Source organism: Coregonus lavaretus (assembly GCF_964263955.1).
Source record: "Coregonus lavaretus genome assembly, contig: HAP1_SCAFFOLD_2051, whole genome shotgun sequence".
Classification (NCBI taxonomy): domain Eukaryota; kingdom Metazoa; phylum Chordata; class Actinopteri; order Salmoniformes; family Salmonidae; genus Coregonus; species Coregonus lavaretus.
The window spans coordinates 45,001-59,651 of NW_028162993.1; the positions used below are offsets into that span (position 1 = coordinate 45,001).

General features: G+C 48.6%; 1 protein-coding gene across 1 annotated transcript in view; it reads left to right on the forward strand.

Annotated features, from left to right (window-relative positions):
• LOC311118601 (netrin receptor UNC5A-like) overlaps nucleotides 1-14,651 on the forward strand; it is a gene marked incomplete at both ends in the record, with an annotated part of 66,137 nt that overhangs the window by 22,865 nt on the left and 28,621 nt on the right. The window contains one exon of the mRNA XM_084193391.1: nucleotides 7,330-7,497. Coding sequence (XP_084049517.1) covers nucleotides 7,330-7,497 — 168 coding nt within the window. The remainder of the gene's footprint in view (nucleotides 1-7,329; nucleotides 7,498-14,651) is intronic.

Genomic DNA, 14,651 nt, shown 5'->3' on the forward strand with positions numbered 1-14,651 from the left:
ATCAACGGTTAGTGGGAAACAATGCAATCGCGCATGACGCATTCTCAGTATGTGTATTTTCGAAAAATCGAGTATGGTTTAAATGCCACAGCGTGTTATACTCATTTCATCTAGTAGAATTTGATGGTGGGCTGTGAGTGATCGGCCCTAGTTCTCTTCAAGTAGCCAAACACAACCGGGCTACTTAATTGGGAAGACACCGAATAGCAAAGCTTTTGCGGTGGTGTCAAAATGTAGGCTAAGTAGTTTTGCTTCTTCTTAAAATGATCTTTGAAAACAGAAGTCTTTTTTTTTTTTTTAAGTGGATTTCTGATTTCTCACTGAAAAGTGTTTCTTGTTCTCTTGGCATTCGTCAGAGCTTTTAAACTAACAACTAAACCATCTTTTGAAAACGGAATGTGTCTGCACAGGGGACTGTGGCTGTTATTGATGTCATGTTAATCAGGCCTTTTGATTTGAACATATGGATTGTTTTAGTTTTGTAGCCTAGGCTACCTATTTAATTATTGAATTTATGGCTCAAGCCTCAGCAGTCATTCTGATCTCGTTCCCAATGATCAGTGCTTTACTTTATTATGTTGCTGTCCAGCGGTTCTGAATTTGCGATACACCCGACTGTCCACGTGTTTCTGTGGAATAGCATTTTGATTTTAACATTTGAAAAGTTTTAATGTGTGTAGTAGGCTATATTAAATTATCTGTTTCTGTCTTCAGTCCTTTTTAAATAGGATAGATGGGCTATATGGACAACGGTATAGGCTGAATGTGATAGTCTGGCTATAACCAGCCCGAGTACGCCTATAACTCCATTTCTATTCTATTCAGAGTTTAGAGAAATTAATCAAATTGGAAATGAGCTATTATCAGGCTGGTTAATGCGATGCATGTCTGTTGACTTTGGAAAGATCCACCTGCACCCGGCCCCGCCCCACCTACTCAGCAAATCAGGAGCTGCGACTGCGTTGCGGCCATGGAATACTGCATACTTTATACTAAACGGTACGTTCTAAATCGAATGCAACCATGAGTACATAGTATGCAGATTAAGTATGTAGTACGCTGGGGGGGGAGAGAGGGGGAGAGAGAGAGAGGGGGAGAGAGAGAGAGGGGGAGAGAGAGAGAGGGGGAGAGAGAGAGGGGGAGAGAGAGAGGGGAGAGAGAGAGAGAGAGAGAGAGAGAGGGGGAGAGAGAGAGAGAGAGAGAGAGAGAGAGAGAGAGAGGGGGAGAGGGGGAGAGAGAGAGAGAGAGAGAGAGAGAGAGAGAGAGAGAGAGAGAGAGAGAGAGAGAGAGAGAGAGAGAGAGAGAAGCAGGTGTGTATTTGTCTTTCTACAGTCGTTTCTTAAACATGGAACCAAGGTCAAGAGCAGCAGGGTGTCACGTTCTTTCCTGTCCCCCACGGTGGCCACTTTATTCCCAGCCCAAGGAGAAGGGGAGCCTACCCGCGGGTACACCTGTCATTGACTCTAGCCAGGATGTAGCCTAGCACGCTGGTACACCTGTCATTGACTCTAGCCAGGATGTAGCCTAGCACGCTGGTACACCTGTCATTGACTCTAGCCAGGATGTAGCCTAGCACGCAGGTACACCTGTCATTGACTCTAGCCAGGATGTAGCCTAGCGTGCTGGTACACCTGTCATTGACTCTAGCCAGGATGTAGCCTAGCACGCTGGTACACCTGTCATTGACTCTAGCCAGGATGTAGCCTAGCGTGCTGGTACACCTGTCATTGACTCTAGCCAGGATGTAGCCTAGCACGCTGGTACACCTGTCATTGACTCTAGCCAGGATGTAGCCTAGCGTGCTGGTACACCTGTCATTGACTCTAGCCAGGATGTAGCCTAGCACGCTGGTACACCTGTCATTGACTCTAGCCAGGATGTAGCCTAGCGTGCTGGTACACCTGTCATTGACTCTAGCCAGGATGTAGCCTAGCGTGCTGGTACACCTGTCATTGACTCTAGCCAGGATGTAGCCTAGCACGCTGGTACACCTGTCATTGACTCTAGCCAGGATGTAGCCTAGCGTGCTGGTACACCTGTCATTGACTCTAGCCAGGATGTAGCCTAGCATGCTGGTACACCTGTCATTGACTCTAGCCAGGATGTAGCCTAGCGTGCTGGTACACCTGTCATTGACTCTAGCCAGGATGTAGCCTAGCGTGCTGGTACACCTGTCATTGACTCTAGCCAGGATGTAGCCTAGCGTGCTGGTACACCTGTCATTGACTCTAGCCAGGATGTAGCCTAGCGTGCTGGTACACCTGTCATTGACTAGCCAGGATGTATTTTAGCGTGTTCCGTCCCAACTGGCACCCTATTCCCTTTATAGTGCACTACTTTCTACCTAGGCCTATTGGGCTATGGCCAGAAGTAGTGCTATACAGTTGAAGTCTGAAGTGTACATAAACTTAGGTTGGAGTCATTAAAACTCGTTTTTCAACCACTCCACACATTTCTTGTTAACAAACTATAGTTTTGGCAAGTCGGTTAGGACATCTACTTTGTGCATGACATAAGTAATTTTTCCAACAATTGTTTACAGACAGATGATTTCACTTATAATTCACTGTATCACAATTCCAGTGGGTCAGAAGTTTACATACACTAAGTTGACTGTGCCTTTAAACAGCTTGGAAAATTCCAGAAAATTATGTAATGGCTTTAGAAGCTTCTGATAGGCTAATTGACATCATTTGAGTCAATTGGAGGTGTACCTGTGGATGTATTTCAAGGCCTACCTTCAAACTCAGTGCCTTTTTGCTTGACATCATGGGAAAATCAAAAGTAATCAGCCAAGACCTCAGAAAAAAAATTGTAGACCTCCACAAGTCTGGTTCATCCTTGGGAGCAATTTCCAAACGCCTGAAGGTACCACGTTCATCTGTACAAACAATAGTACGCAAGTATAAACACCATGGGACCACGCAGCCATCATACCGCTCAGGAAGGAGATGCGTTCTGTCTCCTAGAGATGAACGTACTTTGGTGTGAAAAGTGCAAATCAATCCCAGAACAACAGCAAAGGACCTTGTGAAGATGCTGGAGGAAACGGGGACAAACGTCAAATCAAATCAAATCAAATTTTATTGGCCACATGCGCCGAATACAACAGGTGCAGACATTACAGTGAAATGCTTACTTACAGCCCTTAACCAACAATGCATTTATTTTTAATTTTAAAAAAAAGTAAAATAAAACAACAACAAAAAAGTGTTGAGAAAAAAAGAGCAGAAGTAAAATAAAATAACAGTAGGGAGGCTATATATACAGGGGGAGAACAAGTATTTGATACACTGCCAATTTTGCAGGTTTTCCTACTTACAAAGCATGTAGAGGTCTGTCATTTTTATCATAGGTACACTTCAACTGTGAGAGACGGCATCTAAAACAAAAATCCAGAAAATCACATTGTATGATTTTTAAGTAATTAATATGTATTTTATTGCATGACATAAGTATTTGATACATCAGAAAAGTAGAACTTAATATTTGGTACAGAAACCTTTGTTTGCAATTACAGAGATCATAAGTTTCCTGTAGGTCTTGACCAGGTTTGCACACACTGCAGCAGGGATTTTGGCCCACTCCTCCATACAGACCTTCTCCAGATCCTTCAGGTTTCGGGGCTGTCGCTGGGCAATACGGACTTTCAGCTACCTCCCAAAGATTTTCTATTGGATTCAGGTCTGGAGACTGGCTAGGTCACTCCAGGACCTTAAGATGCTTCTTACGGAGCCACTCCTTAGTTGCCCTGGCTGTGTGTTTCGGGTCGTTGTCATGCTGGAAGACCCAGCCACGACCCATCTTCAATGCTCTTACTGAGGGAAGGAGGTTGTTGGCCAAGATCTCGCGATACATGGCCCCATCCATCCTCCCCTCAATACGGTGCAGTTGTCCTGTCCCCTTTGCAGAAAAGCATCCCCAAAGAATGGCTATATTAAATTATCTGTTTCTGTCTTCAGTCCTTTTTAAATAGGATAGATGGGCTATATGGGCAACGGTATAGGCTGAATGTGATAGTCTGGCTATAACCAGCCTGAGTAAGCCTATAACTCCATTTCTATTCTATTCAGAGTTTAGAGAAATTAATCAAATTGGAAATGAGCTATTATCAGGCTGGTTAATGCGATGCATGTCTGTTGACTTTGGAAAGATCCACCTGCACCCGGCCCCGCCCCACCTACTCAGCCAATCAGGAGCTGCGACTGCGTTGCGGCCATGGCATACTGCATACTTTATACTAAACGGTACGTTCTAAATAGAATGCAACCATGAGTACATAGTATGCAGATTAAGTATGTAGTACGCTAGTAGAGAGAGAGAGAGAGAGAGAGAGAGAGAGAGAGTATTTTAGGTGTTCTACTCTGCTAGCCAGCACCTCTCCTAAACAGGTGTTCTACTCTGTTAGCCAGCACCTCTCCTAAACAGGTGTTCTACTCTGCTAGCCAGCACCTCTCCTAAACAGGTGTTCTACTCTGTTAGCCAGTACCTCTCCTAAACAGGTGTTCTACTCTGTTAGCCAGCACCTCTCCTAAACAGGTGTTCTACTCTGTTAGCCAGCACCTCTCCTAAACAGGTGTTCTACTCTGCTAGCCAGCACCTCTCCTAAACAGGTGTTCTACTCTGCTAGCCAGCACCTCTCCTAAACAGGTGTTCTACTCTGCTAGCCAGCACCTCTCCTAAACAGGTGGTCTCCTCTGTTAGCCAGCACCTCTCCTAAACAGGTGTTCTACTCTGTTAGCCAGCACCTCTCCTAAACAGGTGTTCTACTCTGTTAGCCAGCACCTCTCCTAAACAGGTGTTCTACTCCGTTAGCCAGCACCTCTCCTAAACAGGTGTTCTACTCCGCTAGCCAGCACCTCTCCTAAACAGGTGTTCTACTCTGTTAGCCAGCACCTCTCCTAAACAGGTGTTCTACTCTGTTAGCCAGCACCTCTCCTAAACAGGTGTTCTACTCTGTTAGCCAGCACCTCTCCTAAACAGGTGTTCTACTCTGCTAGCCAGCACCTCTCCTAAACAGGTGTTCTACTCTGTTAGCCAGCACCTCTCCTAAACAGGTATTCAACTCTGCTAGCCAGCACCTCTCCTAAACAGGTGTTCTACTCTGTTAGCCAGCACCTCTCCTAAACAGGTGTTCTACTCTGCTAGCCAGCACCTCTCCTAAACAGGTGTTGTACTCTGTTAGCCAGCACCTCTCCTAAACAGGTGTTCTACTCCGCTAGCCAGCACCTCTCCTAAACAGGTGTTCTACTCTGCTACCCAGCACCTCTCCTAACCAGGTGTTCTACTCTGTTAGCCAGCACCTCTCCTAAACAGGTGTTCTACTCTGCTAGCCAGCACCTCTCCTAAACAGGTGTTCTACTCTGCTAGCCAGCACCTCTCCTAAACAGGTGTTCTACTCTGTTAGCCAGCACCTCTCCTAAACAGGTGTTCTACTCTGTTAGCCAGCACCTCTCCTAAACAGGTGTTCTACTCTGCTAGCCAGCACCTCTCCTAAACAGGTGTTCTACTCTGTTAGCCAGCACCTCTCCTAAACAGGTGTTCTACTCTGTTAGCCAGCACCTCTCCTAAACAGGTGTTCTACTCTGTTAGAGCCGAAGCGAGTGTGTCCATTTATTCAGTTTATTGGCTACATGTTCAGTTGGCATAGCAACATTTCTTGTACATTCCACCTTGAGATTCAGTTAATGAATTAATGTTGATATACAGTAATTGTCCAACAGAAAGCTGGAACTGAAAGGTGCATAAGTGTGGGTTTCTCACACATAGCCTGCTAATGTGTCTCTCTGTTTAATTAACTGGCCAGTTACCCATTTTTCTTCAACATTCATTCAATCAATTCATTAACATAATAACATCTACAGTTGAAGTTGGAAGTTTACATAAACTTAGGTTGGAGTCATTAAAACTTGTTTTTCAACCACTCCACACATTTCTTGTTAACAAACTATAGTTTTGGCAAGTCGGTTAGGACATCTACTTTGTGCATGACACAAGTAATTTTTCCAACAATTGTTTACAGACAGATTATTTCACTTATAATTCACTGTATCACAATTCCAGTGGGTCAGAAGTTTACATACACTAAGTTGACTGTCACAGGACAGCAGACAGCATCACAGCTACAGCAGACAGCATCACAGGACAGCAGACAGCTACAGCAGACAGCATCACAGTACAGCAGACAGCATCACAGGACAGCAGACAGCATCACAGGACAGCAGACAGCATCACAGGACAGCAGACAGCATCACACCTACAGCAGACAGCATCACACCTACAGCAGACAGCATCACAGGACAGCAGACAGCATCACTGGACAGCAGACAGCATCACAGGACAGCAGACAGCATCACAGCTACAGCAGACAGCATCACACCTACATTACAGTAGTCACAGGACAGCAGACAGCATCACAGCTACAGGACTTATTTCTATCTGTCCATAATACATGTAGTCAGACAGGACCCCACTAATATATATCTGTCCATAATACATGTAGTCAGACAGGACCACACTAATATCTATCTGTCCATAATACATGTAGTCAGACAGGACCCCACTAATATATATCTGTCCATAATACATGTAGTCAGACAGGACCCCACTAATATATATCTGTCCATAATACATGTAGTCAGACAGGACCACACTAATATCTATCTGTCCATAATACATGTAGTCAGACAGGACCCCACTAATATATATCTGTCCATAATACATGTAGTCAGACAGGATCCCCACTAATATCTGTCCACCCATGTTAGGTAACCTGGCTGATTTGTCGCTCCATCCCTCCCTCCTTCCCTCCACTCCTTTCCTCGACTACTCTTTCCCTCACTCCCTCCTCCTTTCTTCCCTCCCTTGCCTACCCTCCTCCATCCCTCCATCCCTCCATCCCTCCAACCCACCCCTCCCCTCCCTCCATCCCTCCATCCCTCCATCCCTCCAACCCACCCCTCCCCTCCCTCCCTCCCTCCCTCCCTCCATCCCTCCAACCCACCCCTCCCCTCCCTCCCTCCCTCCCTCCCTCCCTCCCTCCCTCCCTCCCTCCCTCCCTCCCTCCCTCCCTCCATCCCTCCACACTCTCTCCCTCCCTCCTCTTCCAACCCACCCACCACCCTCCTCTCCTCCCTCCTCTCCTCCACATCTCCCTCCCATCCTTCCCCACCTCCTCCCCTCCCTCCCTCCCTCCCTCCCTCCCTCCCTCCCTCCAACCCACCCCTCCCCTTCCACCATCCCTCCTCCCTCCATCCCACCCCTCCCCTCCCCTACCTTACCCCTTGGCTTCCCTCCTCCTCTCCCTCCATCCCTTCATCACGGTGACAGTGAACGGCGGTTGGTCTACCTGGACAACGTGGTCGGCGTGCAGCGCAGTTTGTGGGCGGGGCTGGCAGAGGAGGAGCCGCAGTTGCACCAATCCCACGCCGTTGAACGGGGGCATGGCCTGCGACGGACAGAATGTCCAGAAAAGCGCCTGCACCGCCACCTGCCCAGGTAACACCGCCCGCTCGACCGCTCGTCTCCCAGGACTTCCTGTCCTGTGGCTCCGCCTCTGCTTGGCTCTGATTGGCTTAGCCGGTTTGGCTTCCTGTGGCTGCCTGCTGCTTTCTTTGGCTCATTAATATTTGTGCGTTTTAGATACACCATTAGTTCATCTTTAGTTTGAGATTGGCTGCCCTTTTTTGACTGTTTTTCCGTCCATTAGGTACAATTGTTAAACTGGTGATCAGGTTGGTTGGTTGGTTGTTTGTCTGTGATTAGATTGGGTTGAGTAGAATGGAATAATATACTTTTGTCTCATCAGTCTGTATCCACATCTCTGTTTCTCCTCCCTCTAGTCTGTGCAGTAGAACCCCATGTCCCTGATTCATATCTCTTCTGTGAGAGACTGAGCACCAGTCTACGTCCCAAATGGCACCTTATTCCTTATACAGCCCATAGGGCTTTGGTCTAAAGTAGTGCACTATAGAGGTATAGGTTGACATCTGGGACACAGCCATAATCGGTAGTGTGTCAGAGCAGGCTACCTTACTACATCTGTTATTGTTTGGCGCTTCAGCCATGTAGTAAATATAGGAAATAAAAAGGTGAATTATAGCAGCCAGCATGCCAGAGTTTACACACCAGGAGTTAAGACATCTTTGATTCCTGTGTGGAGGCAGAGTGGTGTGGAGGCAGAGTGGTGTGGAGGCAGAATGGTGTGGAGGCAGAGTGGTGTGGAGGCAGAATGGTGTGGTGTGGAGGCAGAGTGGTGTGGAGGCAGAGTGGTATGGTATGGAGGCAGAGTGGTGTGGAGGCAGAGTGGTGTGGAGGCAGAGTGGTGTGGAGGCAGAGTGGTGTGGTGTGGAGGCAGAGTGGTGTGGAGGCAGAGTGGTGTGGAGGCAGAGTGGTGTGGAGGCAGAGTGGTGTGGAGGCAGAGTAGGTGTGGAGGCAGAGTGGTGTGGAGGCAGAGTGGTGTGGAGGCAGAGTGGTGTGGAGGCAGAATGGTGTGGAGGCAGAGTGGTGTGGAGGCAGAGTGGTGTGGAGGCAGAGTGGTGTGGAGGCAGAGTGGTGTGGAGGCAGAGTGGTGTGGTGTGGAGGCAGAGTGGTGTGGAGGCAGAGTGGTGTGGAGGCAGAGTGGTGTGGAGGCAGAGTGGTGTGGAGGCAGAGTGGTGTGGAGGCAGAGTGGTGTGGAGGCAGAGTGGTGTGGAGGCAGAATGGTGTGGAGGCAGAGTGGTGTGGAGGCAGAGTGGTGTGGAGGCAGAGTGGTGTGGAGGCAGAGTGGTGTGGAGGCAGAGTGGTGTGGAGGCAGAGTGGTGTGGAGGCAGAGTGGTGTGGAGGCAGAGTGGTGTGGAGGCAGAATGGTGTGGAGGCAGAGTGGTGTGGAGGCAGAGTGGTGTGGAGGCAGAGTGGTGTGGAGGCAGAGTGGTGTGGAGGCAGAGTGGTGTGGAGGCAGAGTGGTGTGGAGGCAGAATGGTGTGGAGGCAGAATGGTGTGGTGTGGAGGCAGAGTGGTGTGGTGTGGAGGCAGAATGGTGTGGAGGCAGAGTAGGTGTGGAGGCAGAGTGGTGTGGAGGCAGAGTGGTGTGGAGGCAGAGTGGTGTGGTGTGGAGGCAGAGGGGTGTGGAGGCAGAGTGGTGTGGAGGCAGAGTGGTGTGGAGGCAGAGTGGTGTGGAGGCAGAGTGGTGTGGAGGCAGAGTGGTGTGGTGTGGAGGCAGAGTGGTGTGGTGTGGAGGCAGAGTGGTGTGGTGTGGAGGCAGAGTGGTGTGGAGGCAGAGTGGTGTGGAGGCAGAGTGGTGTGGAGGCAGAGTGGTGTGGAGGCAGAGTGGTGTGGAGGCAGAGTGGTGTGGAGGCAGAGTGGTGTGGTGTGGAGGCAGAGTGGTGTGGTGTGGAGGCAGAGTGGTGTGGAGGCAGAATGGTGTGGAGGCAGAGTGGTGTGGTGTGGAGGCAGAGTGGTGTGGAGGCAGAGTGGTGTGGAGGCAGAGTAGGTGTGGAGGCAGAGTGGTGTGGAGGCAGAGTGGTGTGGAGGCAGAGTGGTATGGAGGCAGAGTGGTGTGGAGGCAGAGTGGTGTGGAGGCAGAGTGGTGTGGAGGCAGAGTGGTATGGAGGCAGAGTGGTGTGGAGGCAGAGTGGTGTGGAGGCAGAGTGGTGTGGAGGCAGAGTGGTGTGGAGGCAGAGTGGTGTGGAGGCAGAGTGGTGTGGTGTGGAGGCAGAATGGTGTGGAGGCAGAGTGGTGTGGAGGCAGAGTGGTGTGGAGGCAGAGTGGTGTGGTGTGGAGGCAGAGTGGTGTGGAGGCAGAGTGGTGTGGTGTGGAGGCAGAATGGTGTGGAGGCAGAGTGGTGTGGAGGCAGAATGGTGTGGAGGCAGAGTGGTGTGGAGGCAGAGTGGTGTGGTGTGGAGGCAGAGTGGTGTGGAGGCAGAGTGGTGTGGTGTGGAGGCAGAGTGGTGTGGAGGCAGAGTGGTGTGGAGGCAGAATGGTGTGGAGGCAGAGTGGTGTGGAGGCAGAGTGGTGTGGAGGCAGAGTGGTGTGGAGGCAGACAGTTAGACACACACATTCTGCATGATGCTGAGCAGAACATATCCATCGATCCCTGGCAGGCAGCAAGAGAGGAAGGGAAGGACAGACAGAGGATGGAGGGAGGGAGGGACGCCAGGCTGCTTCATTTACAGGCTAGCGAGAGAGAGGGAGAGAGAGGGAGAATTAGTCAGCCATGCTGACCGCCAGAAAATATCCCACAAAATATCCTATGCTCTGTCAACAGCAAAGAGGGAAACCCTACACCTCCGTCAGACCCTAGCTTCTACTGTCCCTGCTCCCTGACTGTTATCTACTGCAACCAATCAGAGATCTCATTATAACATCTCATTGCATCATCCCTCCCAGGACAGGTAGTCAGACTTCACCTACAGTAGCGCCAGGCTGCAGTGAAAGTAATATGGCCTCTTCGGGAATACAACTAATGCTCCAGGAGGGCAAAAACACAGGAAACAGGAAACAGGAAACAAAGCAGCAGTGGGATGTGGGATCTGACAGGCATCAGGAGGTGGATTTCTTCTGATTAAAACAGAGCATCAATGGGTTAAATCTCAGAAGTACCCGGGGATGCAAGGTGCTCCTATAACAAAGCAGGCAGAGCACCTCCGTAAGCTTTAAGAAGATTAAACTTGGATCCAGACCAAGCTAAAATTGTTTGGACCTCCTCCCCCCCCCCCCCCAAGAGTTGCCACGTAATTCCAACCCTAAGGGCACTGTAACACAAATTGCATTGTGGCCTGTGTGGGCAGTGTAGTGAGACCGAGGGGACTGAGACCCGAGATTGCATCCCAAATGGCACCCTACCCCCCTATATAGTGCACTACTATTGTTTTGACAAGAGCTCTATCGGGCCTGGTCGAAAGTAGTGCACTATAGTATATAGGGAATAGGGTGCCATTTGGGACGTAGTGTGAGACTGAGGGGAGAAGCCAATAACCCAGACACTGCATGTCCAGTCTGTAGATGAGGGATAGACTGGTGCTTGACCTCTATCACGGCTCTGCTGGCTCTGCTTTGTCTGTCTGGGGAAAGGTGCTCTTTATTTAAAATATTAATAACATTCCACCCATGAGGTCAATAGAGGGGGATTTGGTCATTTGAAAGAACTACATACCTCTTTTCTAAGAGTGTATGGAGTATAGTACAGTGTGGAGTATAGTTCGGGACGCTGCCATTAGTACCATAATCCATGACCTTGTCTGGTTCAACGCACTACTGGCTACATGATTGGAGACTATCAGACAGGAGGCTAGAATGAATCGATGACATTTGGAGCTGTAGATTCAGGGATGTGACCCTCAGTGTGAATCATTTACATGAGGATTTGACACGTCTGACATTTGTATACAGTAGGTGGTTGGCAGGGTTTGTTTTTTGGTATTTTTCTAGGCTGAAGCTCGGTAGACTGGTTTCTGTTTCTGTCAGTGTACTATTTTATTTGACATTTTATTAATTTAGCAGACGCTCTTATCGAGAGCGACTTACAGTTATTGAGTGCATAAATAAATAAATGGGTCATTTAGCAGACGCTCTTATCCAGAGCGACTTACAGGAGCAATTAGGGTTAAGTGCCTTGCTCAAGAGCAAATCGACAGATTTTTCATCTAGTCGGCTCGGGGATTAGAACCAGCAACCTTTCGGTTACTGGCACAACGCTCTTAACCACTAAGCTACTTGTAACAGCAGTCCTGCTTTAAGAATCCACTAATTATTCCAGAGGTAGAATACTTTGTTAATTATTAGTTATCTAGTGCTTTTGTGTTATTTCGTTTTTTCATATAATTAATTATATGTTCCAGCAATAGAGTGCTTTAATTCATGGTTCTAGTGACTGGTTTGTGTGAAGAGTAATTTTGAACAGCAATTCTGAACAGCAGTGTGAGTCATGCAACTTTTAGGAAATTTGTAAATGTCTTGTCACCCAGTCAAATCGATGAATATAGCAGAGATACCCAGTCAAAGCGTTTCTCTGTCCTGGCACCCCAATGGATGAATATAGCAGAGATACCCAGTCAAAGCTCTACTCTGTCCTGGCAACCCAATGGATGAAGATAGCAGAGATACCCAGTCAAAGCTCTACTCTGTCCTGGCAACCCAATGGATGAAGATAGCAGAGATACCCAGTCAAAGCTCTACTCTGTCCTGGCAACCCAATGGATGAAGATAGCAGAGATACCCAGTCAAAGCTCTACTCTGTCCTGGCAACCCAATGGATGAATATAGCACATAAGATGGCGGCGCTTGAGGAAAGCGCGTGTCTTGCATGGTCCTGCTTGACGTAGCTTTATTTTAATTTTTGCGTTAATTATTACTTTGTAATGCAACAATCATTTCCTATGACAACTAACACTTCTGGATCATGAATCAGAAACGAACCACTTCTCTGGAATAATACATTCACTTCTTTGTTCCCCGCACGAGACGACCGAAGGCAACGCCGGAGACCAAGGAGAGGAAGGAAAGAGAGACTCATGAACCGTTCCTGGTGTACTGAAGGCAACGCCGGAGACCAAGGAGAGGAAGGAAAGAGAGACTCATGAACCGTTCCTGGTGTACCGAAGGCAACGCCGGAGACCAAGGAGAGGAAGGAAAGAGAGACTCATGAACCGTTCCTGGTGTACCGAAGGCAACGCCGGAGACCAAGGAGAGGAAGGAAAGAGAGACTCATGAACCGTTCCTGGTGTACCGAAGGCAACGCAGGAGACCAAGGAGAGGAAGGAAAGAGAGACTCATGAACCGTTCCTGGTGTACCGAAGGCAACGCCGGAGACCAAGGAGAGGAAGGAAAGAGAGACTCATGAACCGTTCCTGGTGTACCGAAGGCAACGCCGGAGACCAAGGAGAGGAAGGAAAGAGAGACTCATGAACCGTTCCTGGTGTACCGAAGGCAACGCCGGAGACCAAGGAGAGGAAGGAAAGAGACACTCATGAACCGTTCCTGGTGTACCGAAGGCAACGCCGGAGACCAAGGAGAGGAAGGAAAGAGAGACTCATGAACCGTTCCTGGTGTACCGAAGGCAACGCCGGAGACCAAGGAGAGGAAGGAAAGAGACACTCATGAACCGTTCCTGGTGTACCGAAGGCAACGCCGGAGACCAAGGAGAGGAAGGAAAGAGACACTCATGAACCGTTCCTGGTGTACCGAAGGCAACGCCGGAGACCAAGGAGAGGAAGGAAAGAGACACTCATGAACCGTTCCTGGTGTACCGAAGGTGAAAACATTTTTTTCCCACAATATCACCAACATGTATCCTGCCCCACAAGAGGATCCAGCCTACTTGACCACGTACAGTGGCTTGCGAAAGTATTCACCCCCCCCCCCCCCCCCCTTGGCATCTTTCCTATTTTGTTGCCCTTACAACCTGGAATTAAAATTAATTTTTTTGGGAGTTTGTATCATTTGATTTACACAACATGGCTACCACTTTGAAGATGCAAACTATTTTTTATTTTGAAACAAACAAGAAATTAGACAAAAAAAGAACAGAAAACTTGAGCGTGCAGAACTATTCACCCCCCCCCCCCCCCCCCCCCCAAAGTCAATACTTTGCAGCAATTACAGCTGCAAGTCTCTTGGGGTATGTCTCTATAAGCTTGGCACATCTAGCCACTGGGATTTTTGCCCATTCTTCAAGGCAAAACTGCTCCAGCTCCTTCAAGTTGGATGGGTTCCGCTGGTGTACAGCAATCTTTAAGTTATACCACAGATTCTCAATTGGATTGAGGTCTGGGCTTTGACTAGGACATCTTCCATATGTTTGGGGAGTCTCCCACATGCCTTTTGGCGAACACCAAACGTGTTTGCTTCAGAGCCCTGGGTCCTGGACATCCTGACGAGCAGACCAGAGGCTGTAAGAATTGGCAAGAACTCCTCCCAGGGGTCCCCCAGGGGTGTGTCCTCAGTCCTCTGCTGTGCTCCCTGTTCACCCACGACTCCGTGGCTTTGCACGTCACCCACTCCATCATCAAGTTTGCTGATGACACCATGGTTGTAGGCCTTATAACCAACAGCGACGAGTCCGCCTATCGGGACAACAACCTCTCCCTCAACGTCAGCAAAACAAAGGAGTTGATTGTTGACTTCAGGAAGCACAGGAGGGAATGCCCCGATCCTGCAGTAGAGAGAGGGGGGTCAAGTGCAAGTTCTGGTTAAGTGTTATTGTTTATTTGATTTGTTATTTTTTGGGGGGTGGGGGGGTCGGGGTGAAGAAGAGGACTTTTTTAAGATACTGTAAAAATCACTCATATCAATGACTTGAGGGTTAGAAGTGGTAAAGGTCACTCATATCAATGACTTGAGGGTTAGAAGTGGTAAAGGTCACTCATATCAATGACTTGAGGGTTAGAAGTGGTAAAGATCACTCATATCAATGACTTGATGGTTAGAAGTGGTAAAATGTACTCATATCAGTTGAAAGAATTGGAATACACTCCAGAAAGAGAGGGAGTAGGAAGAAGGGATTGGGGGAACAACAACTCTGAAACAACAAACAACCTGAGGAGATGCCTAATAGCTTGCTGAAGTGTGTGTCTGCGTGTGTGTGTCTGTGTGTGTGTGTGTGTGTGTGTGTGTCTGTCTGTCTGTCTGTCTGTGTGTGTGTGTGTGTCTGTGTCTGTGTGTTAAATATCCTCCTT